Source organism: Engystomops pustulosus, chromosome 7 (assembly GCF_040894005.1).
Source record: "Engystomops pustulosus chromosome 7, aEngPut4.maternal, whole genome shotgun sequence".
Classification (NCBI taxonomy): Eukaryota; Metazoa; Chordata; class Amphibia; order Anura; family Leptodactylidae; genus Engystomops; species Engystomops pustulosus.
In genome coordinates this window covers 44,840,772-44,868,571 of record NC_092417.1, presented here as the reverse complement: position 1 = coordinate 44,868,571, position 27,800 = coordinate 44,840,772, and the positions used below count along the sequence as shown (strand labels likewise).

At 40.8% G+C, this 27,800-nt stretch overlaps 1 protein-coding gene across 1 annotated transcript in view; it reads right to left on the bottom strand.

The window, feature by feature from the left end:
* Positions 1–16,919, bottom strand: part of LTK (leukocyte receptor tyrosine kinase) — a 106,545-nt gene extending 89,626 nt beyond the window's left edge. The window contains exon 1 of the mRNA XM_072115705.1: positions 16,729–16,919. Within this exon, the coding sequence (XP_071971806.1) occupies positions 16,729–16,786 (58 nt within the window). The 5' untranslated portion in view covers positions 16,787–16,919. The remainder of the gene's footprint in view (positions 1–16,728) is intronic.
* Between the last annotated feature and the right edge of the window lie 10,881 nt (positions 16,920–27,800).

Genomic DNA, 27,800 nt, shown 5'->3' with positions numbered 1-27,800 from the left:
TTTTCCTAGAATAATCCAGAGTTTCTCCACAGATTGCACGTTTCCTATATATTGTGAAGACAAACCTAGTTACCAAGCAGGTACTGTACACGACTTCACAACATACTGACACGTACTGGAGTAAAATAATAAGAGACTAAATACCTGTACAATACTAGAGCCTCACTGTGTTGGACATTTAGGTCTACTAAGCATAAGATTATATTATAATGTTAGTAATTGTAACACAATTTGTAAAGATCTTCTTTCACTAATATTGTAGTAGATGTTCCAGACTGTAAAAATAGTAAAAGATCTAGTACTAGAGAACTACAGTATGTGTTCTTCATGAAGAATGAGAGCAGGGCAAGTTCCGGGTCTCAAAAGGCCCCTGGGCAAGAGAGCATTAGTGGGTCCTGTAGCAGTGAACTCACGTGGCCGCATTAAAAATTCAGAAACTAACTAAAATATTCCCTAGTTTTATAATTTCTAAACAGCCATGTCATAGCTATTTTATATATAGCCCCCTCATAGTTTAATCATGTGCCACCCCATCATGGTTTTAATATATACAGTCCCCCTCACCAGGCACTTCCAGGCTGCTGAAGACTGAGATCTCGGCATATCCCCCCCCCCCCAGCAGTTCTGGGCCCGGCACTTGCCTGGGTATGCCTGGTGGTGGCACCGTCCCTGAATGTGGACCATATTTAGGCTGTAATGGAGCTCTGATAATTACAATTTTATAATAATTTATTATATATAATAAAGTAGATGGAATTTTAATTTAAAAAGTAATCGTAATATGTGATCTATAGTAATATCAGTGAACAGTGTTGGTATCTGTGATTGGAGAGGAGTAAACAGGTTTTTTTGTCTAGAATCTAAATTTATAGGGTTGTCTGGGGTCTGGTGAACTTTAGAGGTCTAGCCTAGGGTATTATTTTTAGGATCTAAATAATATTATTGTACAATAATGCATTAGTAGTCAGAATACATTCTAGTGTTCTGGGGTAGTTCTTAAATAATTTTTACGGTCTAGTTTGGGGTCAAATGTTCTAGGTGATGATCTTATTAAAGAGGTCTATGGGTTTTGGTGACTGAAAGAGTTTAGAGTTCCTTATGCACACAAACTGCAGCTAACTCACAGCCCCATGAATTATTTTGGGCATGTTCACAGTGCGGTGCATGCACTGAGAGGCATCATATCACCACACGGGGAGCATTTTGATCGCCTCCGCACCACAAAAGATAGGGCAGGCCCTTTTCGTTGGGGCGGGTGCAGTCATTGGGGCTTATTTACTAAGGGTCCCGCGGCCACATTTCCGTTGGGTTTTCCGCCATTTTCCGCCATTGCTCCGCTGGGACAGGGATTTAGAAGGGGATTGTGTTGCACGCGCATCGGCACCGGCTTTCATGGGACAGAAATGGGGGCAGGCTTTTGGACGATCCGACTGATTCGGACAGAGCACGGGATTTAACTTTAAAATGCAAGCCATGCACTTACATGCACAGGGAAGAAGATGGTGCACTCCGGCAGACCTGAGCGGGGAGAGACACATGCAGGATATCAGGCTCATGATCATAGTGAATCACAGCAGAGTTCATTCTTATCAGACACTCCGGATCGGGGAACGCGCAGGACCGGGTAAATAAATGTGCCCCATTTAGTAAGCATCACATTGCTTGTGGCCAGCAAAAAACAGAGAATCTTGAGGCCTGTATACTTTTATGAATTCATTCTAAATTCCATTTGTGTACTGTATATGTTACCATCGTTATCTGTTTTGATATCATCAATCCTTAATTTTTTTATTTATCCCATGCACAATCTAGTATCTGCTAATCTGTATGCAATGATAACATTTAGTGTTAGTTTATTAAATGAAGTATTCCCACTATAAACATTGATGTGCGATCATAACACAGCTAGACATCCGTAGGTCTAGACATTTCTATCTTGTGATTTATCGGCCTTCTTAATTACTTCTTAGTTGTTTTGTTCCAATTATCCAAACAATGGCTTTTAATGTGAACGTCATCTCTTCGCCACGTTATAATTGCTGTCTTTTATATTCTCACTGTGATTATCATTTCATTTCCTCTACTAATGAAGACCCACGGTCATTTGTTTTTTCATGAAGCAATGTTGATGTGTACCTCTTTTTTTTACAAGTGTGTTGTCCCATTATAGAAAAGGTAGTGTAGAAACTTCATAAGTATCTTTAAAAGTTGTGGTTTTTAAAACCCAGCATATTGAAGGCTTAATGGTCCTTGTCAAAATGCTAATTGTATGCAAACGTTTGTGAACGTTTTGCAAATTAATTATCTGTGTTCAGGGGCGTGTTCGGGTGGTAAAAGATCCAGGGGAACGGGCCCCAATCCATGTGTATCACACATTCAGTTATGCCCCCTCCTGTACATAAACCCCTCACATTTGGTTGTGCCAATATCAACTTTACTGAGAGTATATACAGCTACAGACAATACAGGAGAAATCCCTATACAGCCCCCCAAGTAATGTGCCCACACTGATCCCCCATGTTCTCCCCACGCAGCACCGGGATTTAAATGCCTTCGGCACTATTCATTTATAAAATGTTGTTAAAAGTTTAATTATCGTTGCTGATTCTCCCCAATGTTTTATTCTGACATCTCAGTTCCAAGAGGCAACCGATACAGTAGTTAAAAGTCCCTTGGGGAAGGGGTCTAGTGTTAGATGGCAGTCCCCGGGTTACATACAAGATAGGGTCTGCAGGTTTGTTCTTAAGTTGAGTTTGTATGTAAGTCGGAACTGTATATTTTATCATTGTAATCCCAGCCAGAACTTTTTTGGTGGTCTCTGTGACAATTGAATTTTAAAAATGTTGGGTTGTCATAAGAATCAATATTAACACTAAAGCTTCATTACAGACACATTTGATAACTGTTTCAGCTGTTTATTGTAGCCTAGGACTAAAGTACAAGAAATTACCAATATCCAGAGGTCCGTTTGTAACTATGGGTCGTATGTAAGTCGAGTGTTCTTAAGTAGGGGACCGCCTGTATTTGTAGGGAAGGAGAGGGTCCTGGAAGGATAGGATATCAGTTACATACCAAGTTATATTTGGTATAATCAGCAGGAGATCTGTAGAAGTTCACACCAGTTTCTTGTAACAATATGTATCTTGGCATCAAATTTATTGGAATTCACTTTATAAGTGTATTATAAAATGTAAAAAATGTTACCATTTAAAGACTTGTTTTATGTCCCTCATGCTGCCAGTGTATTATCTTCTGCTGGTATTTTATATCTACCTGGAAATTATACAAAATGCTTTACTGAATTGAACCATCTATGTTTGAGCTAAGAGTCATTTTCAGACAAAGTAAAATCATATCTTAAATGACTCTGCAATTTTCTCACAGTAATTATATAGATGCTTTGTCACATCTCTGTAAAGGACACCCAGCAACTATCTATTTTTACCTAAAGTAAGGGGTACGGCACATCACAAACACAATATACAGTATATGATTAAGATAAATTGGTGTATCTAAGAATCTCACTCTATGTATTGACAATTGACAACTGAGTTGTCACTGTGCTAATTTGTATATTTATATTGAGAATGGACTGTTTTACGTCAAAGCTTAAAAACCAAGCAAGAAAATCTAACATGCTTTTTCTCAAGCACGAAACCCATGTATTAGACTCAAATCATATTTCTTAAAGAAATACAGACAACTATTTCTTGAACAGCCAACATGGTGGTGCAACTAAGCAGTCCAAGGATGAATGTGTTTATATAGATATATCACATTTAGCGATGAATAGACCTAAATCTCATTGACTGGGTCCATGCCGAATGTTGTAGGTTTGCATCCCCAAAGCTGAATCTGGCCATTAGCCAGAAGTTTGGATACGGGTTCGGCCTTTGGCTCACCTCCACCGCAGTTACATCCACAATGAGTGCCGGTAACGAGATCTTAATCTTATTGATGAGCACGCCACCATTTACTCTTGGATCATCACTCCTTAATGACTTCACGGGGAGCGACATTCCTTAGCAAAATGGTGACATGTGCATGCTGCCAGAATTCAAATGCCATTGGCGGCTCTGCTGGTGACATTTAAAGGATAACACAAACGATTGGTGCCAGCACCGGTCATGGGCGTTACTGCTTTAAGATTCATGTTTGGACGAACCTCAACTCGAACAGGTCCACTCATCCTTAGTCACATTCCCTAAGGCTGGGGCTAGAAACTATAATGAGGGATAGAGTTAATGTAACTTTTAATTTATACTGTGCTGAATAGAACTCTACACTTTTTATTAGTTGGCTTGTAGTCTTGTAGTCTTAGTTGGCTAGTATTCTTACATCAGAAAACGCACCATGCAACATATGGTGTATTTTTTTTCTAGATGGTTTCGCAACTTATTCCATGCTCGCTTCCGATAATTCCATGCTCTTTTTCCCATAAGCCACAGCAAAGCATTTGATGCAAAGCTTACAGGGTTAAATGCCTACTCATTGAAAGTCTACCAATGATCTGCAAGGAGTTAACATTTTGGATTCAAACTCGAAGTCCTAGTCTAAGAGTAATTGTGTCCCACTACGTTTTACAAATATTGTCCGGGGCACTACCTGCACGTAATTAGTATGGATTCTCTGAAGTGCGTCATGGTCCTGAAGCAGAGCAGAGAATCAAATCCTCTTTTGATCCCACTTTCCTCTGAAATTCCTATGACACATCTGAAATCCAGCATCAATAGCCTTCATTCTCCCTCAGGATGTGCTGCAGTCAATCAAATAATAGGCTGCATTTCTTTACTGATATATAATAAGGCAACTTAACCACTTGAATGCTGCTGTTCAATGGTATACAATAATAAGATAGATAGCTATATAAGCTACATTATAGTGTACAAAATCCTATGCTGTTTTTCTACTCATTTAAAATGTGAGCTAACATAGCAGTGCCTTCAGAGCCGGGGATACAAGGGACATCCAACACTCTGAGGGGACCTGAGATGTCAATGTATAAGCCTATGTTCATATTTTGTTTTTTTTTCGACACGTTTACGTGTGAATGCAAAGAAATGTACTAGCTGAAGAATTGGCATCCATCTGATCAATATACATCACATACAGCAGTAAACAAAAGATGGGATAGTGTAGGTTTCTCTTGTAGTTGGTTGTATAAAGTTACGGAGATGGAGAGTTTACCTCTGAAGTCAAGATCTCTGCACCTCAGAATGCTTGTGCAACATCCCCCACCTGGGCCTCTTTGGGGTTGGGGGCAGGTGGATTCTCTATGGTACCTGAGTGTCTGGCGGAGTGTGGTCACAGTTGCTGGGTACCAGACTAACAGGCCTCGTCCACGCCAGGTAGGTCTGTGACAGACAAATTGCAAGAAAAGAGAGGGAGAGGCTGAGGATGAATGATAGTTCTCCATGGGGCACTCCTGACCTATAGGTCTAAGGATCCCTGGGTGGATGGTAAATGCGGTGCCTTTGATATTAGCAGCTGGCGGCAGGGATCACACGGGACAAGGGACGTCGACCATAAACTTACAGAAGAGAACAGCTTAACTAGTTCAAGGTTGATGATTGGATGGTGTTCGGGAAAGGTTGCTCACAGCCTTTTATAGGTAGCTTTAGGCTGGAGATCTGGTTTGGCTCAGAGTCCCGCAGGGGCCTGAAGACTGCAGCTCGAAGAACAACACTGGAGATTCTGTCTATTAACCCATCTAATAAGGAACTCAAGCACTGGTCAGACTAAGAATCACACCTATAATGAAAGGGATCAATATGTATAGGTACAACTCACCCACTAGAATAATACTTTAACCAGGAGGGTTTATTCAGAGAAGAGAACATTTAAAGGGTTTCCCTTCCCTTTTGGGATACGTCATGTGGAATGGTGGTCATCCGCATTTGTCCAGTGAACCCATGTTCTGTGGAACATAATGTAACACTTTGACACAAAAGTATATATAGGAGTTAGTAAAAAGAGATCTTCAGAGAAAGCTGTCTTACAGATTTTGGAGCTGCAGACTAAAGGCTGGCCATAAAATAGGAGACGCTCATGTTGGTTTAATGGGCTGTTACTGCCTTCAACAGTATAATTTGCTTTCTTTGTAATTGATTTTTTATTGTAAAACACTTTGCGAGCATCCACTTAAAAAACTGCAATGCTCTCACGTACTGCACTGTAATTGTAGGACAATTCTCCATATGTAAGTCTTAATACCAGCAGCAATGTAGCAAAGTCAGAAATAAAGACGTAGAGAAAAGCGGGTAACCGTGCCAGGAATGCTCTGAATGCTGATCAGGTTAGTGTCTAGAAGGGCAAATCCATAGCATCCATCAAGATTAGTCAAAGTAGGAAATTCCTCAAACATAAATTACAGTAAAAAAACACCAACAAAACAAAACAAATAGACTCGTTATTAATATTCCTGTACACTTTTTTTATTTGACAGATCCCACATGTGTTCATGGTGTTCTGTACGGAAAGTCGATGACTATGTTGCAGCATGGTCCTACTGTTACAGTAACATTGTACTTTGATGATGGGGAGTATATATTGCTGATTACATAGCAGCACTTGTATAAAAGTAGTATAAATAGCCAATAGTAATGAGAGAATCATTCAAGATTAACTTCAATGAAGCTCCACCAAATTTTTTCTTTAGATTCAGGTCTGAATCTATTTGATCCAAACCAAAACGAAAAAATTAAGAGCTCACCCTGTGCAGGTGATGAATATGTGGCACCCGACTACCGGTATAACAAATTGCAATCTGTACAAAACAGCATCCAGCTCCGGAAAAAAAAATAATTATTGATTGCTAAAAAAAACACATGTTCCTTTATTTTCAATCGAGCATATGGCACATTGACATGGTGTGAAAATGGAGAATGCAAGAAGTAGGCGGGGTCGACACTATTCGGATTAGACCATATTAATGGCTTACGTGTCTGATGACAGTAGCCTACTTTTTAAACACACGCCTCCTAGTGTCACCTGACTGGAACAGCCAATCGGCACAAGGTGTATTAATAATAACAATATAATTCCAAAAATCACATACATGCAATGCACAAAAGAACATTTCATATCCCTTACTGTACTTTATACGTAAATACATCAACAGTAAGGAATTATATTTAGTTTTTTTTTTGTTTAAGCTAAACTGGACCCTCGTATTGTGAGTGAATATCCAAAAAGTCTTCAGATCTAGAAGAATCATTTTTAGATGTCCACCCCAGTGAGGTATATGAACCTTTTCAATGACTTTAAATCTAAGAGCACTGCAATCCCCACCAGTCTTTATAATGCCGTCACAAAGCTGAGATGATGATGTATCAGAGCTAACATCAGACAGATGTCTTCTCACTTGTGTCTTTAGAGGAAATCTACCACTTAGGCTGCATTCACACTACAGTATGGGGGACGTATATACGGCTGACGTATATGCGGCCGATATATGTCCCCCATACACTTCTATGGGCTCGCGGCGCCCTACGGGAGCTGTACGGTGTAGCACACGTGCGGCACCGTACTGCTCCGTAGCCCGGGAAAAGATAGGACATGTCCTATCTTTTCCCGTATTACGGCGCCGCGGCCACACATCGCTATGGAGATTGTAATACAGCATATGTTGTTTCTCAAATACAATGCATACTATGTAACATTTATTATATGGGATGTATTACAAATAGTTTAAAGGGAACATGTCACCACCTTTTTCAAAAATACAGCTAGTGGCAGGTTCCCATAGAGCCTAAGTAACCATGACACCTATCTTTTAGCTAAAATTGTTTGCCTCAATTCAACTTTATAATTTTACCTGGTATCCAGGGATATCTATAACGAGTCAAAGTGGATGTGACCCCTTTGAATCCAGCAGCTCAACCCCATGCTATCTCATCCTGCTGCAGTAATGTCATGTGACCAAGGTGACTTCATTGCAGGTCCTTTAACCTTTTAACATTAGCAAACTGTACACCAAGCATATATCTCATGAAGTCACAGCATATCATCCTCCATGGAGAGGAGTAGAGGTCCATGCAGGCTGCTGTGATTTTTTATGTGGTCAGATGGTGTACAGTTTGCTAATGTTAAAAGGCTAAAGGACCTTTGATGATGTCATCCTGGTCAGATAACATTAGTCCAAGCCCCTCAACTCGCTCTATAGATCCCTGGATACCAGGCAAATTTATAACTCTGATTTTATAGGGATCTGAGGGAAACAATTTTTATCTAAAAGAAGGGGGTCAGACAGTTTCTAGGGCTCTATGGGAACCTGCCACTAGCTGTATTTGAAGAAAAATGTGAAAAACAAAGAAAATCTACAAAATTGCTTTTTAGATCACACATACCTTTAGGTAACTTGAGACATGTTGAGGCCGCATGTTAGCATTTTTAGCCTTAAAAACAAGAGATTTTGCTTAAAAAAAAGTCTTCTTAAATTATGCTAATTAGTCTCCGGCACTCCTGGCACACAACAGACGGTGCTTGGCGCTCTCCTATTGCCCTAATTATACATTCCCTCCCCTTCCCAAGAGCCGGTGACGCACGCAGAGCAGTTGACTGCGCGCCAGTTCCCGATAGCTCAGTGACACCATCGGCTCTCAGAAAGGGGAAGGGTGGTGTGAATAATTTGGGTAATATGGAGGCTGCTAAGTGCCGTCTGTGATGTGCCAGGAGTACCTGAGAGCAATTAGAATAATTTTCAAAAGCGCCTTTTTAAGCAAATGCACTTGTTTTTATGGCTAAAGGAGCTAACATCCTGCCTCAACATGTCTCCAGCCACCTAAAGGTGTGATGTAAAAAGCAGTTTAGTAAGTGGTACCCTTTCTTTAAACTATTTGTGGTACATCCTATATAAATACATTTTTACATAGTATGCATTGTATTTGATGAACGGCATATGCTGTATTACAATGAATGAACTGGGTTATAGAATACCGAATACAGAATGACTAGATGTAAAGGTTTTGCTAGGAATAGCAAAGGAGCAACATTTATGACAAAACCCTTCATAGTGATCCGGTTATCATTACTTTTCATCTTCGTAGAGATTAGTGGGTAGAATGCTGCCCAATGTAGGGGCCTTTTTGGCTACACATCCGACTTTTCTTCTCAATGATATCACACAGTGTTAGATTAGTCTGCAATATTGGCAAATGTTTACAGGTGGTCCCCGACTTAAGAACACCCGACTTAAAGACAAGCCCTAGTTACAAACGGACCTCTGGATGTTGGTATTTTACTGTACTTTAGCCCGAGGTTACAGTGATCAGCTGTAACAGTTACCAAAGTTGTCTGTAATTGAACTTTATTGTAAGCTTATTACAACCCAACATTTTTAACTCCTTAATGATCTGGCCCTTTTTTGTTATTTCATGTCCATTGTCCATCTTCAAAAATCTATAACTTTTTTATTTTTACATGTAAAGAGCTGGCTTGTGACGGTGTGATGGCTTGTTTTCTGCGTAACAGATTGCACTTCATGGTATTTAATATTCAATGCCACATACTGGGAAGCGGGAAAAAAATCCAAATGCAGTCAAAATGGTAAAAAAAAGCATTTGGGACGTTTTCTTGTGGGCTTGGACTTTCCCTGTGCGGCCCAAATGACTTGTCTACTTTATTCTGAAATTTTATTATCATTTTTTTTTTACTTTTTTAAATTTTTAGTATTTTTCTGACCCCCTAGGGTACTTTAATCTTAGGTTGTCTGATTGATCCTATCATAAACTGCTATACTACAGTATGGTAGTATATGGGGATTTTAAAATGAGACAGCCTCGGGTTCTTTGGAAGAACCGAAGAACCTGAGGCTGTCATAGCAATGGATCATCGCTCCCTGATAACGTCAGCTTTGCCGGCGACGATCGGTGGGATAACACCCGCGACTGGTACTAGCACGGGTGTTACCGGTATGTCTTTGCTGCAATGTGCATCAAAGACTTACCGGCTATGGAGAGAGCTCAGCCCGTGAGCCCTCTCCATGCACCCGCACGCGCCGCACGCTGTACTATTATGGCGCACGCCGTTAAGGGGTCAAAATCCAATTGCATTAGAGACAAAAAAAATTTGCCTGGGGTTGGAATAATAAAATATACAGTTCCAACTTACACACTAATTCAACTTAAGAACAAACCTACAGAACTTATCTTATAACCCAGGGACTGCCTGTATATATAATTTTCTACATTTTACTAAATGGTGTGCTATTTGTGGTAGAAGAAACCATGAGAGTATGGTGATATCCAGATACACTGTTTAACGATTGAAGAATATTAGATGCAATGTTAATCGTCCGGGCAAGCACCCATTTTGAATATTTTAGCTAGCTACGCACATACCTCTATTCTCTCTTTTTCTTAAATGAAAAAAGTCAGAACAATTTTTCTTTGTTCGTATAAGTTCACCTAATGTTGCTTTCCTTGGTATAGTCCTCTAAAAAACATTTATTTTCTTGTTGTTATAAAAAAAGTCTTATTCCGTTTTGCTGATTTTCAGTTTTCACTTAAATGATAATAATGGAAGCTGTACAATTGAAGGAAACCATCAAAAGCTCATCGAACTATTGAACTTTTTAACAAATTCGTTAGACTTTCATTTTTATCGTCTATATAAGAGATTTGCCAAAGCTAATCAGAAAATATTAAAATTTGATTTGATGCCTGAAAATCACGCCCAATCTACAACCCAACGGGGGTCATTTATCTTTTCTCTGTGTTGTGTTGCTAGTTTTTGCCCATCTTTTTCACCTCTGAGCACCTTCTCATTTATTATTTTGTCTTTTAGCTTGTGTTTGTCTATTTGGTGAGTTTGTTATTTGTGACTTTTTAATGAAATATACAGTAACAGAGGGCCAATAGGCCATTTTAACCCTAAAGTGCATATTAAAATTTAACTTTTAATTCTTATCTAGTAAAAGAAAAAGAAAATGTGAATGAATCTCTATTGCTGACTCAGTACTATATTGTTTAAAATTATCAGAGATTCGAGATTAGCCTATTTATGTCTTTTTGAATATCCCTTTTTCCCTGTCAGGTTCCTATCGGACTATCTTTAGCTTGTATTGTCATCTGTTGCTTAGGGTAGCAATCAGACAGACGATCAGCATTCTGACATGGGATGTAAGTAGGGTTGGGGAAGATTTAGGATTGGGGTAGGGTAGTTCAGAACCATGCATACATTCGACCAGTCTGCTGTACCCAAAGCCTGCTGGTTTTTCCCCCCTTGTTTTCCCTATAGAGCCCGTTTGGATTTCAGGTCCTCTATGTTGATATCTGAGCTTGCTTGCTGCTTGGTTATTCTCGTACCCTGGATTAAAACCTAGCCCTCCCCCCCCCCCCCGACATGTTTCGCCACCTAGCGTGGCTTCCTCAGGGGGTTTGGGGCAATACCAAACCCCCTGAGAATTAAATTAGTATATCAGAAGGAACAGATTCTGTCAGACAGTACTGTTTTGAAGTGGTTGCGTCTCTTCAGTACATTGTAAAAAACTGGTTTGGCTGAGTGAGAGGCTATTGACTAGCATCAGGGAGTAAGAGATCTCCTTACAGAAACTTTGCCAATTAGGGGCACCTTGCAGGCGTGTGGAGACTTAGAGCCATTGATTTCATATTTGGCATACTTTTCAGAATCCTCATAGTGGAGCATTAATGACTAAAAGTCTCCACATACCTACAAGTCCAGAACTCTTCATTCCTGATTGTATACTTCGCCAGTTAAAGGGGTTGTCCCTGTCCTTATCACATTAGTAGGGGGTCAACAGCTGACACCGGCACCAGTCAGCTTTACTCCATACAAGACTAGACAAAATAAAATTTGTAATGTGGAATTCTACAATCTTGACTGTGGGATGGTGGACATGGTGCATTGTTTGTTCCTTGGCTGCTGATGGATTCTTCTGATTAATGACTGTCGCGTGTAACAGCTGTAAATATGATGCTGCATTACAATAGATGAATTAGCACACCATTAATAACGCCTGCATAATATCACAGTAAGACTTGTCCTGAGATGAACTTCAGAACCTTTTACAAAACAAAAGCAACATTTCTTCCAAGCTACATACACAAGCTACATGCACAATATTTTGATGCTTTGTTTGTTCCAAGTCATAAAGAAAAGTGCACTGGTTCTGTCTAAATTCCAGACATCTGGAATTTCACCATTCAAAGCCTGGTTTTTCTTTTATCTGGAATTTGCCTTGAAAAATAGTGGAAAATAGTGTTGATGCCTTATGATACTTATTAAACTGCTTGAGATCCATAGCTTGGTTGCTGTCATTGGATTGCTCTTATACAGTACTTTTTATAACATTCTCTAAAATATAAGTGCAGGCTCAACAAAAGAGAGCCTACAATTTAACAGCACAGTGATAACAATTTGGGGTTTAAACCAGCTGAGATAAGTGAGTGGTTTCAAGTTAATAAGTATTTTCTGCTGAACATCTAACAATTCTGTAGCAACAGACAATAGACAATAAATGAGGGTCCGAGCACTGAGACAGCAGCGGCTGGGATTACTGGGGAACAATGTGCACAAGCTTAACCTGCCCTCCATTCACTTCTATGGGACTTCAGGGACAGCTTACAGAAATCTATGTCAACTATGTCTTACAAAAACCCAGTAGTCAGACACCTTTTTGATATACAGACCATACAGCTTCTATGGGGCCCTTAACTTCTTTTATTTCCAGACATTTATTGCTGAATTTTCAGGTAGACACCACTAGAGAAGCTCAAAGCAATGAGATTGTAACTTCTTCAATAGGAAGGTTTACTAAGTTTTCTATGCACAGAGCTCCCCCAAGTGGTGGCTGTAGGCGGCTAGTTGAGAACTCAGTTCTGTATATGGGAGTTTGTGTACCAGTACTTGTACCAATTTTTGCACAGTATGGAGTTCAATACATAAATACAGTACTAGAACTGAGCTTCATTCAGAGACACAGCACCAGGACCAATTTCTGGTCGCACTGCACACTGCACTCAATATATAGGTATCCAGGATACTGCCCCCAGTGTATAGGTTTCCCACACACTGCCCCCAGTACATAGGTAGTCCCAGAACACTGCTGTCCCCCCACAGTATACTGTGCACACTGCAGCCTCCCCCTACCACAGTATATAGGTAGCCCATGCACACTCCAGCTTCTCCCTGCATATAGGTAGCCTCAGCACACTCCAGCCATCCCCAGTATATAGGTAGCCCCAGCACACTGCAGCCACCCCCCAGTATATAGGTAGCCCCAGCACACTGAAGCCTCCCCCCAGTATACAGGTAGCCCATGCATACTGCTACCACTCCCTAGTAAATAGATATCCCCAGCACACTGCTGCCTCCTTCCCTCAGTATATAGGAAGCCCATGCACATTGCTGCCTCCCCCAGTATAAAGGTAGTCCATGCACACTGCTGCCTCCCCTAGTATAAAGTCAGTCCATGCACATTGCTGCCACTCCCCAGTATATAGATATACCCAGCATACTTATGCCTCCTCCCCCCAGTATATAGGTAGCCCATGCACACTGTTGCCTCCCCCCCAGCACATAAAAAATATACTTTCTTCCGGTGCCCCCAGCTTGGCCCACATGCACACTATGACATCACGAGGTGCTGCGTCACAGTGTGCGTGCGGGCCTAGCTCACAGAACTGGGTTGTGCTGCTCCAAAAGATAGAAGAGAAGCTGGGGTCAGTGGCCGGCTTCAGGCACCCCTTGTTTCTTCCACTGGGTTGCACCCAGGTCCGTTGCCCGTTGCGTCTGTTATAAGAAATGGCGCTGCATGCATGGTAGCTTTCCCCACAGTGCAGTGTGGAGGGGTCTGGTTCTAAAAAACTCACATGAATTACTGATTTATGCAAAGTTTGTTGAAAATGTAGTGACCATTTAACATCTCAGTGAACTTTATTAGTTGAACAGACATATGGATAATGGATGATATCCCAATACCTAATCTCTACTTTTATATTACATTGTCTTATACAAGTATTAGATATAAATGGGTATCTAATAGAGATGAGCGAGCACTAAAATGCTCGAGTGCTCGTTTTTCGAGACGAACTTTTCCCGATGCTCGAGCCCCATTGAAGTCAATGGGAGACTCGAGCATTTTTCACTCAAAGAACAGATTGAAAGAACACTAAAGAAGAACACATTGCAGATGTTTGCAGATGTTTTCACTGAAAGAACACATTGAAAGAACACAGTGAAGTGTTTCCATACATCTGCAATGTGTTCTTCACACATTGTTCTACACATACTATTGTGAAGAACACCCTTGGCGTGCGTCTCTTCCGATAAGTTAACAGATGTTCGGAACATCTGCAATCTGTTCTTCACTGTGTTCTTTCTGTGCTGTTGGTCCTGCTCCAGCCCCGCTCTGCTCCAGCCTCCGTGATGCCTGCTCCTCCATGCCCTCTCCGATCCTCCATACCCGGTCCAGCCCGGCTCTGATGCCTGCTCCGATGCCTGCTCCAGTCCCGCTCCGATGCCTGCTCCAGCCCCGCTCCGATGCCTACTCCAGCCTCGCTCCGATGCCAGCTCCAGCCCCGCTCCGATGCCCGCTCCGATGCCTGCTCCAGCCCTGCTCCGCTTCAGCCTCTGCTCCTGCATGCCTGATCCAGCGTCGGCGCTCGTGTCTTCGGCTAAGTGAGCAGATGTTCCGAACATCTGCAATCTGTTCATCACTGTGTTCTTCACTGTGTTCTTCACTTAAATGATCCTGTGTTCACTGTTTTTATTCTATGCTTCACTGTTCTTCACTGTCTTTTCTTAATTAAATGCTCGATCTCGAGCAGGGGAAATACTCGTCCGAGCAACGAGCCGTTCCGAGTACTCTAATACGAGCATCAAGCTCGGACGAGTATACTCGCTCATCTCTAGTATCTAATAGTTGAATATTACTGATATTTTTCTGTTATCAGTATATGATGACAAATCCATAATCTGGGGATGTCAAGAGATTACAAAACAGAACCCTAGTGGCTGGGCTGTGAATTACAAAGCCTTTCACAAATGGCACTATTGTAGCTTCCCATTAGGAGTCCTGTGCTTGTAAAATTTATTCCAATTAAATATTTCCCATGATCAGAGATTCCACTTACATCCAAGCCAGCTAATAGTTCATATATATCTCCCAATGCACTTGCATATCAGTATTCTGCCACAACTTTACCATACATCGGTACAACTTTAGAATCATTGTATAACTGCATCACTGAATCAATAGATGAAGAATGTTTTTTCTTGGATTTGAGATTTGCAGGATATCAATGAAGTGCAAAAATAAATGTACAATATATTTCCTGTATGTGACTTTACAGGTATCAGTACAGATCCTAAAAAATAAGTCCACATCCACCTTAGGCTGCATACACACAAACATGTGCTACACACCTCCCCTCTCCATAGGGGGCCATGCATCCGGGCTGTACATACGGCGAAAGATAGAGCGTGCTCTATCTTTTTTCTGTCTACAGTAATGTAGCCGATATGACCATTGAAATGGATGGATGGCCGTATTGACCATTAAAATGAATGGGGCCATGTGCTATCTGTACGGTATGGGTCGTGTAGCACACAGCCGTAAATATCCGTTTGTGCGCATGAGTCCTTACTCTGTGCCCTACAGAAAACCAGAGGTAAGATAAAGTGCCACCAGGTGCTTTAAAGTGGTACTGCAGCAGTGGTGGTAATTTTCTTAATTCATTATTTCAGAAGCCAATAGTTACTCACAATCTATTATGACTGTAAACTGTCAGCAGGAACCAATTGTACTTGAGATATAAACAATGGCATATATTACCAATGCTTATTAAGACCCTTGTTTATATACCAGTAGAAGTATATGAGACTAACAACTGCAAGTTCTGCTTGTTTATACAGCATGTGAAAATGCGTTCTTGCTAAATCATCATATAATGGATACTAGTGATATCAACTCAGTCTTAACTTCCGCAGTTGCACGATATGACTGATGATTAATCAAAGCCCACATTATTAATATAAAACTGGCCCCAAATACACATATATATTCATAGAGCACAGAGCATAGACTATATATACTGTTGTACTCTAAAAGTATGCGCTATATTATGGATTTTCAAATTTGCTTAATCAGCTGATTTCCCATGAAGCAATAATTCATAATCATATCACAATCCAACAAAACACAAAAACACACACTGGAAACATAAAAAAACACCCATTATTAACTGTATTATTGTTATCAATGGTGCAAAGGAACCAATTATATCTAGTCATTGCAATATTGATATTCATCATTTTACAATGCAGCATTTATTCTAATATTTCAGCCTAACGTAAAGGATTTTACAGGTATGGTAATACATTTTAGGATAATGCGGATAATACGGTTGGGAATACATCTAATCCTACAGTACATTGCATGGGATTTCTCTATTCATTGCTCATTTCTGCTGAGTCTTTATCTAGTGACAAGCAACAGGAGTCTCCATCTGTACAAGTGGAGGAACTACCTGGGTACTATCCTGACTTGAGGTAACTAGTCTAAGAAGCTAAGATCCCTGCAGATTTAAAGAAACATACTGCGACAACTGTGTTAGTCATTGGCTTGTATATACAGTAACCAACTTGTAGATTGTTACACTGTTACAGCAATGATACATTGTATTTGTTATACTAAATGTCTATAACAACTTTCTATTGCAGGGACGTGGATGTAAGCAAAATATTTCACGCCAATAGTTTACTTACCAAGCAAAAGAGTCCAAAGTGACATTTGGATGATAAAGATGGAGAAAGGGAACCCCATATCTGGAGATGGTCCTTGCAGAGAGTCGCAGGTAAATCCTTACCATGTGTGATGTCCCCAGCCCTAGTAGCATATATCCTCTGTGCCTGATGTGAGGTTACCTCTGCCTCAGCAGGACTGATGCTGCTGCCTAGAACTCTTGCAGGCTTATAGATGCATCTACACCTCCCTATACTGTCATCCTCTGTCAGGTCCTAAAGCCCTCATTGTTCTCCTCCCAGTGGATGCTGAGAAAACAACTGCACTTCTGTGGTCAAAGTGATTTCATTTCACGGATGTGAAACCGGGCAAGCAATACATTTAGTTAATTTCTCCCTCATTCCTTGCATACACAGGCAGTCCCCGCATACACGATAGGTTCTGTAGGTTCTCAAGTTGAAATCGTATGTAAGTCAGAACTGTATATTTTATAATTGTAACCCCAGACAATTTTTTTTTGTCTCTGTGACAATTGAATTTTGAAAATGTTGGGTTGTCATAAAAACCAGGATTAACAATAATTCTTAATTGCAGACACCTGTGATAACTGTTATAGCTGTTTATTGTAGCCTAGGACTAAAGTACAGTAAAATACCAACATCCAGAGGTCCGTTTGTAACTGGGGTCATCTGTAAGTCGGGTGTTCTTAAGTAGGGGGGCGCCTGTAAATATATTTTCTAAGTTAATACATGTCTTCTCAATGTAAATCCAGCAATAAAATACATCCAGCTTTAAGGCATAGTTTATTCTTGACACTGCCTTTAGGGCTTAAAGGTTTGTCCTACAATATAAGTCTTATTCTATTGAGAGTTTCTCTTTAGACAGTTGACATATTGGCAATGCTATAGGCTTATAGAGAATGGCTGGACCATTATACAGCCTCTTTTACCTCTTGTGTCACCTCCTCATCCTCATAGACTGTAAGCTCTTGTGTCACCCCCTCATCCTCATAGACTGTAAGCTCTTGTGTCACCCCTCATCCTCACAGACTGTAAGCTCTTGTGTCACTCCCTCATCCTCATAGACTGTAAGCTCTTGTGTCACTCCCTCATCCTCATAGACTGTAAGCTCTTGTGTCACCCCTCATCCTTATAGACTGTAAGCTCTTGTGTCATCCCGCAACCTCATAGACTGTAAGGTCTTGTGTCACCCCCTCATCCTCATAGACTGTAAGCTCTTGTGTCACCCCCTCATCCTCATAGACTGTAAGCTCTTGTGTCACCCCCTCATCCTCATAGACTGTAAGCTCTTGCGAGCAGAGCCCTCACTCCTATTGTACCATATGACTGTTTGTACTATGTAATATTATATTTGTATATGTCCCCTATGATTTGTAATGCACAACAGAATATGATGACACTATATAAATATTATTATTTCATACACATAGTTCAATACTTAGTGGTACATTTTAATATGTAAACCAAACTCATGAACAGACTATTGGTAGGAGTCAAATATGAGTGAGGCTAAATGCTAAATATAAATTGGTGATGCAATGGAATGTCTAGTCATAAAACACATATGAAGGGTGTTATAAATCACTTATACAAATGTAAAAATAATCAATCATATGAATGTAAAAATAATCAATCATTACTATTTTGTGCTAATTAACTAAGATTGATACTGAACATATATTTTCAGGAAAGAACTGCTGCTCCTATTAATGTGAATGGGATCTGAGCTGCAGTTCCACCTCATGGCCACCATGCAATGGAGTCTTCTGCTTACACCTCCTTCCACTGCATGAGTATAGAACTGGTCTCCCAATTCTTCCCAGATCAATAGGTAATATATTTGATCAATAATTTTTATTTAAATCCACCATTAAAGAGAAACTGTCAGAGCGATTTGGGATCCTGAACTGACTACAAGTTCTTGAGTCCAAAAATCGCCTTGTTAGAGGTCTCTCTGGGGCCGCTTCATAAACAATAAACCTTTATACTTATATAGAGAGGAGTACGATAAGGCATATTGGAAACATGGTTATATACACAAAGATTTCACAAACTTTAAACATCCCAGGGAGCCCTGTGCAAGCGTCATATTGAAATTGAAGGAATATCAGACCCCTGCAAATTTACCAAGACCCGACTAAACTTTCATCTCAAACAAGGAAAAGACTGATCAGAGATGCAGCCAAGAGGCCCATGATCCCTATGGATGGCTGAGGAAGGAGAGTCTGCCCATAGGACAAAAATCTGTCGTATACACACATGCACAAATCTGGCCTTTATGGAAGAGGGGCAAGAAGAAAGACATTTCTCAAAGATATCCAGAAAAAGGCTTGTTTATAGTTTTCCACAAGCCTCCTGGGAGACACCAAACATGTGGAAGAAGGTGCTCTGGTCAGATGAAACCAAAATCCGACTTTTTGGCCACAACGCCAAACGATATGTTTGGTGTAAAAGCAACACAGCTCATTGCCCCAAACACAACTCCCCACTGTCACACATGGTGGTGACACCATCCCCATTGTCACACATGGTGGGGGCAGCATCATGGTTTGTGCTTTTCTTCAGCAGGGAAGATGGTTAAAATGGATGGGAAGATGAATGGAGCCAAATCCAGGACCATTCTGGAAGAAAACCTGTTGGGGTCTGCAAAAGACCTGAGACTAGGACAGAGATTTATCTTCCAACAAAGCAATGTTCCCAAACATAAAGAAAAATCTACAAGGGAAGGTTCACAAATAAAACGTATCCAGGTGTTAGAATGGCCAAGTCACAGTCTAGACCTGAATCCAATCGAGAATCTATGGAAAAAGCTGATAACTGCAGTTCACAAACGCTTCATCCAGCCTCACTGAGCTCCAGCTGTTTTCCAAGGAAGAATGGGCAAGAATTTCAGTCTCACAATGTGCAAAACTGTTAGAGACCTGATACTCCAAGCGACTTGCAGCTGTGATCGCAGCAAAAGGTGGAGCTACAAAGTATATACTATACTTACCTTCGGCCCTAGTCCAACACCCCAGGGCCCATGGGACATTTTAATCCACCACTGATAATACCTGGCACACAGGACAATTAAAATGGTACTGTACTGTACAGAATATGGCGCACTAATATCATGAAGGACTGTAAAGGAGTTTAGGGATGAAGACTAGAAATTAGGCTGTACATTTTGTAACCCTGGGCCACCAGATCCATGGGCTCCAAGGATGGTCCTCCTTCATTAGAGCTGGGTGGTCTTTCACCATTAGAGATATACCACTGCCCATTGGTCTCTGCATTCATTTTGCCAGTTACATGGGGCATTTAAGTCTGTGCTTGTGGTTGGCATTTTAAATCACTTTAAAGCTTGGTTAAAGAAGGCTGGTTATATTCCACAAGGATAATATATTTTCTTCTGTGGATGATACCAATGTGATGCTGGAATGGTCTTCTTGGTAAGAAGTAGTTCTTTAGAATTTCCTTAGATGTAAATAAGAATCTGGTGCTATAGAACCTCGGACAATAATTCTTGCTTCATCACACTTCACAGTTGTCATTGCATGTATTTTCCTGGTATCCTCCAAACTGGATTTAAGTTATTGACTGCCAGAGAACGATTTATCTCACCAAAGAGATTTATCAAAATCAGCTGCGGAAGATTGGATAAAACTTTATATAACTGAAATATGGAGGCAGATCTGTTACCAGCAGGATACAGACAATAAATAGCATTAGGAATTCAGCAGCTGGACAAAAATGCTGGACATACCTGCCATATGGAGTAACTTACACTTTGAACTGCACACAGATAAGGCATCAGTAAGGAGTTTAGCAGAATATTAGAAATGTCCAGGGGTGGATTTGACAATAATATATCCCATGCACTTTTGTGTGTCTGCGGATATCAGGTGGGAACCACACAGCGGTGGGTGCAGGATCTCCCGAAATGGTCGTTATTTCACTAAAGGGAGAAAATGTAATGTCAACCCATAACCCCCCACTTGGGTTTTAAACTGTCCTTAGTTGTGCATTTGAGTAGCAGCATTTGGGTCCCACAAAATGCCAAATCCACCCCTGTTATTATATGTTTAGATAAGATGAGCACTTTTTTTATATAAAGTGACACTGAATTTTCCCCCATAACTGAAAGACATAAGTGAACTAACTATTCTGGCAGTCAATAATACTTCAACCTGGATATGAGGGACGATAGGAGTATTCTTGATGTTGATAATTTAATATTACTTCCTGGGGAAAGGGAAGGCCTTATGCACATGACAGTATATGGGACCATGAGCTAGCTGCATACATTTCGTATGGTCTCCTGTTGTGCACAGTCACAGTGCGGTGCGGCTGCTGTAGCAGCTTCTGTTTAAATACTACTGCACTTACTCAGGGAGTGGAGCTGTATTGACATCATTAACCTGAGGTAAGTCCAGGTATAAACTAAGTATAGCCAACCTGCACAGACCTACAACCCAAGGAGGAAAGGCACTGCTTGATCTTAACTTATATTTCTTAGAATGCAGTTGGGATTCCTTGCACATGGATCAAACCCCTCCTGTACCAGTGTAGGATCATATCCCCTGCAGGATGCTTGTTCTTCATACAATAGCAGAGCATATCTGGAATACTGGTAAAAATTTGGCTCAATATCAAGATTACCTTCAGTGCCTCTATTGTAAATCCACATTCCCACATTTTTCTAAAGTAAGTGTGTGGGTGGGGGGGGGGCAGGATTTTCAGTAATATACAAATATCTATTAAATGTTCTGCTCCGCTTTCTTGATATGTAAAGTGAAGCCTCCTGTATTTTACCTCATCAGCCAGAGATTCCTGTCCATAAAATGGCCGCAGATGGAGGATCATGTGATCTCCAACTGTTCATGAGCAATCACCGTGCCAGGACCTTCAAATAGCATTCATTAATATAAGATTAAGGTCCTGGCAGGGCGATTGTTCATGAAAAGATAGAAATCACATGGCCCTTTATCCGCAGCCATTTTATGGTCAGGAATGTCTGGCTGATGACGTAAAAGACAGGAAATTTCACTTTGCAGATCATGAAAGCAGGGCAGAACTATTAGTAGATGTATATTGGTAAATTATATGACCTGTATATGTATGTTTAGGTTTACTGGTAAAATCTATATAACCACATGGCCATTGGTTGGCAAATGATGTCACTAGTTTGTCCCAGCCCTTTGAAGGGGTATTATTTGCCCAGCAAATATGGACCATATGCGGATGGAGCCTGTGTGTCATCTACATGTAGTCCATGTTTGCAGATCAGTTGTGGCATCAGTATATAGTCACATTCCCATAGACTTCTATGGGAAGGCAGGGGCCAGAAACACAGGCAGAAATAGGGCCAGCTATGAATTCTATACACCCTCCTCTCGGATCCCTTAAAAACATGTTCATCTATCCATTGAATTGAATGTGTCAGCATACCACCCGCAAAGACGGATAGCACAAGCACAAAAACAATGTTTGTGGACATGTAGCCTTAGTTTTCTGGCTATATGTTATGTTTACTGTGTTTGTTGTCCACTGTGCAGGTGAACAGTTTTAGCTTTTTTAATGGTAGTTATTTTATTTATTTCATTTAGAGATCCTCTAACCAGGAGAAAGAGAAGGTTATAATCTTGGGAGAGTGCCAAACTGTCTTTTCCATGTAAATCCTGTGGAATGTCCACAAGAGGCCTGAGCAGATCCTTTGCTAATTTGATGAAATTGGACCTTTTTTTTGTGTAGGGAGGGGTGGATAAAATTACAGGCCAGATGTGCAAAACTGATAACGTTTTCTATTGACTTCACATTATAAGAGCCCATGGCTTTACTGTGCAAGATCACAGTTAGAACTAATTTTAAAGCTACATTCAAGTCAAAAAAATTCTGCATAAATACCACAATAATGTATAGAATATGATACAAAGAAGGACAAAACATGGTGCACATTGATGCAGCACTTCTATAGTCAAATACTCAAAACTTGAAGAAATAGTCTCCTCTCCCACTATTCCTATTTTGCCAGACCTTTGATCTAGCTAACTGCATGAAAACTGCATGTGAAACATTTCCAAACTTTCATTATCTCCATAAGCTCCTACTCCCATCTACAAGACCTTTTGTGATGTCCGTGTCCAGATTCCTCCTTGGTTTGTGCTGTTAGACTTTTTCTGGATAACTCTTACTTAGCAATCTGAACTGTGTTCTAGTGCTGGGTTGCTGAAGGAGTTTACCACACCTATTTCCAGCTTGGTTCTGGATCGGCAGGGTTTAATTCATGCTGAATATTAGAGCTTGCCTTTTTTTAACAGGGAGGACGTTTTCTTACTAACTGCATAAATATGTTGTGTATGCTATGTCCCTTGCCAGATAAAGTCGTTTTACCATCTTTTTTATCTGTGCTACTGTTTACTCTTTCTTGGCTATTGCTCTTTGACTATTATTTTGTGTATCTGATTTTGTACCTTATATGCAATCTCAGTGTGTCTGTTTTTCTTGTTTAGTGTGTGCACTTTGGCGTAGAGAGGGACCTTCTTCATGGTTGTCCTATATAGCCTAAGACACACAGACACAAGCAGGCTGGGCTGATGGGGGGGGGGGCTAAAGTTTTAGAGTGCACTGTCGTTTCTGTCATCACTGAATCCAGTATCTCCATTACACTTTTCTTGAGCTGCACTAGTTTTCTGGAATCTGCTACCAAAAACATCCTTTCTAAAGCTGAATATCCACAGTTCCCACTCACCCCACATCTCATTTTTAATCAGACCCCTACCTAGCCCCTTTTTTCATTATTGCCCAGAATCTGACATCCTTTCCTATTTAAGCCCCTACACATCAGACAGTTCTGTTTCTACATAATTGCTGTGAAATATATTGGGGCTTTACAAATAAAATTACTATTTTTGACAATGTGAAGTGTTGGGTTATACATATTATAACATGGAACTCAGCTGGAATCTCAATTCTTTTTCTGGCGCAGGTCCAGTTGCATATCACGCAGGTGCGTTACATACATAGAACTCTTCTGATAGCATGATAATGTGAGGGTTCATATTTTACAACTCATCGGGGTAATACAAAGTTCATTCATCAAGCTGTTTTAGATGAAGACGAAGGAGGACAATAATCAGCACTATTTTCCTCTGCCGACATCTGTTTTCATTCATGTTCTCTCAGCATGTGGGTCATTAAATAGAAAATATGGAGCAGGAGAGATAAACTGAAAATAAATGAGCGAGGTGCAGGGGATGAGCAGGTTTCCTTCATTTAAAGTCCAGGGAGCGCTTCGAACGTACTGACAAATCTAGTCAATTACATACCATTTCCACCAATCACAATACCCTGATTTATTAATGTCCTGTTGTGAACCATTACTTAATGAGGTCAACTTAATCGGACTGGCTGCACTGCCTAAATATACACCGCCATCATGTATGTATGTGTTAAATATAACAGCACAGCAAGGGCGGTGCCCCTTATAGCAGTTCAGCCACGTAGCGACAGTTTTACATGAAAATAAAAATTAAACATCAATTACAATAATGTAAAACTCATGTCCCCTCATTTAACAGGACGTGAGAACTCCAGATGACACGTTTCGAGGGCTATAAATCGAACCCTTGAAACCATGTACCTTATCTCACAAGAGAAATTATCATAGAATGGGCCCCATTTATCGGATTATAAGAGTAAATCTGATTGGTTATATTCACTTGAAGGCTTAAAGCATAAACATAGTTTATTGTTTGACGCAAGAGATGAACCAATGCAATTTTCTACTCAGTCCTAATATGTGGTAATGTCACTGATGACTTTGAAGTCACTTATTAAGGTTGAGATTTCAGTGTCAGCTGCCTGTTATTTTTGGGCACTGAATTAAAGATAACTTGTGACCACAGAACTTTGTACAGAACTGTAACTATGACCAGTGTGACCAGTCATGTACACTCATGAACGTAAAGAAAATGGCCCACATTTAACAGTGCAAACCGGCGTCCACTATAAAAATCTATTCTATATCTATATTTGGCTTGTTAATTTACTGAAGTTTTAGATAACACGTTATAATAGAAAATACTGAGAGGCCTGGGGCATGTGAGAATGCAGTATGTAGACATGCTCACTCTGCCACATTCTAATACACCCGCTCCTGTTCTGCGGCAAAAATCTTAAACTTAAACTCGGTACTCACCTCCGGTGCTCCTCTTCCCCCCACAGCTTCGATTTAATCTCTCCTCGGGTTTCGGGCAGAGGCACGTCTCTGCCGTCTGACAGCATGCGTCTGCTATGATGTCACCAGCCAGTGACCCTCAGCCTCTGCCTGCACTGCCAGGAACCTGAGGAACGATGAAGTCGGAGGTAAGTGTTTTTATATGTGGCTCCGCTGTGGAGCACTGCTGGGGGCATTTATTAGGGGGAGCACTGCTGGGGGGTATTTATTTGGGGGGACACTGTTGGGGGCATTTATTAGAGGTGAGAAGCACTGCTGGGGGCATTCCATGGTGGGGAGCACTGCTATAGGCATTGCATGGTGGGGAGCACTGTTATAGGCATTTCATGGTGGGGAGCACTGTTGGAGGCATTCCATGGTGGGCACATTTATTAGTAGTGCGGAGTACTGCTAGGGGAATTTCATGGGGGGAGCACTGTTGGGGAATTCCATGGGGAGCACTTCTGGGGGCATTTATTAGGGGAGGGGAGTACTGCTGGGGGTATTTCATGGAAGGAGCACTGCTGGTGGCTTTTATTGAGGGGGAGCACTGCTGGGGGAATATATTAGGACTGGGGAGCACTGCTGGGAGCATTTATTAGAGGTGGGGAGTACTGTTGGGGGCATTTATTAGGGATGGGGAGCGCTGTTGGGGGCATTTCATGGGGAAGAGCTGTTGGAGGCATTCCATGGGGTAACACTGCTAGTGGCATTTTTAAGGGGTGGAGAGTACTGCTGGGGGCATTTCATGGGAGGAGCACTAGTGGGGGCATTTATTGGGGGGAGCACTGCTGTGGGCATTTATTAGGGGTGGGAAGTATTGCTGGGAGCATTTCATGGGGGGGGTAACCCTGTAGGGACATTTCATGGGCAGGAGAACACTGCTGGGGGCATTTCATTAATAGGGGAGCACTGCTGGGGGCATTTTATGGAGTGGAGAGCACTGTTTATGGGGTGGGGAGCACTGCTTGGGACATTTTATGGGGTGGGGATTACTGCTGGGGACGCTTCATTGTGTGGGGGAGAACTGCTGGGGACATTACATTGGGGAGCCCTGCTGTGGACATTTCAGTGAAAAGCCCAAAGACATTGGGACATTATAGGTGTCAGGGGGTTGCTGTAGTAAAATGGTATTATAATCTCCTCTTTTCTGTAGCCGTCTTCTTATCAAGTCATTAAAAGAGAGATAAACCACCAGTCAGGTACAAAAAAAGCAACAAAAGTAAATGTCTTCTAAGTCACCGATGTCATAGGTGTCAGCTGCTGGAATTCTATTTCTACCACACTTTGATCACTGGCTTGAATTGTGCAACAGGCAAATAAATCAAACACACAGAAATTTCTGTCATCCTAACAGAGATAAATGATAGGTGAGCTGCCTGCTTTACACTGGTGAGTTTTTATGCAAATTAAACACAGATAAAGAAACAAGTTGTTGGTGAAGCCTTGGCAGCACTAGGGGCATACAGTGGAGACCAGACTATTAAATGCACTGTATTAAATGACACCTGTGATGTTCTTCTCGCTATCTGACATCAAATCAGATTAAACCTTTCCCGTAGGTAAATTAGAATTACCAATAATTGTATTTACAAAATGCCAGAATAATGAGAGAGAGAATGTTTAAGCCCTTTTTATAACATTCTACAAAGTCAAATGTTCATATAAATTTCATTAGTATTTGGTACCATTGTCCTTAAAGGGATATCCCCACGAAGACAAAATTCTTAAATGTACTCAGGATAGCAAGATGACACATTCTCTAATTCACTGTTATTAACAAAAATTCCATCCTGTCTCTATCATTCCTGGTGTTTACACTTTGGTTGTCCTTGGATATGACCATAAACTCCTGACTATGGTTGGGCAGATTCCCAATGCAATTGGGATTCCTTGTACGTGGATCAAAGCCCTCCTCTACCAGTGTAGAATATCATATAGCTTAGAATTTGGAAACTGATATAAAGCAACCAACACTCTTCCTCTGCAGGATGCTTGTTCTTCATACAATAACAGAGCATGTCTGGAATACTGGTAAAAATTTGGCTCAATATCAAGAACACCTTCAGATTCCCAACGTCATATTGAATAACTTGCTGTCCTCAGTGAGCGGATGTCCATACATGCTGACATTTCTGTGACTTGAAATCCATTCCATGTGTCTGAATGAGGCTGTGGATACCTAATGGGAGGAACAAAGTAATTTTTCAGTAATATAGACTGCAATGATACTTTATTACAGAATCCATGCCGATCCAATGGTTACAAATACATGATGTTAGAGAGATCTGCAATGTCCGAAGAAGTTGCCTAAACCAATTAATCTAGGGCTGCAGAGTGCATACTCTTTTATGGGTTCTTTTCTTAGTCATATAATACCAGTTTAAAGCAAGGTAGAACAGCGCTGCCTCCAGGGACTGCTTGGATTGAATTAGCTGTAAGTGGGAATATAAATATAGATTGCTTTCAGACTATATTAAAACCTCCGAGGGACATCTCTGCATAGGTCGTGGTATCTGAAACTCGTTGTACTTTTATATGAGTACACTGTAACTACAAATTCTAAGACTTTATATTTTTGGGAAAAATCCTTTGCACCTGCTCCGATAAAAATGTATACAATTACATACAATTCACGGGAACATATGTGCAGTATTATATACTGATGATCTGAGGTCTCAATGGTAAATTCTGTTAACCTTATATTATTGGAGCAGTAGGGCTTATAAATGTCATAGAGGTTGATCCCTATGCTTGTAATGTCATATATTAGCCAGGGCAGAGAGTCTGTAATAAAGAGCAATTCTTGCTTAGTTGGACCCAGAAACTGATAGTTAGACTGAAATTGAGGTTGTCTTAACCCCTTGTACCTGGACAT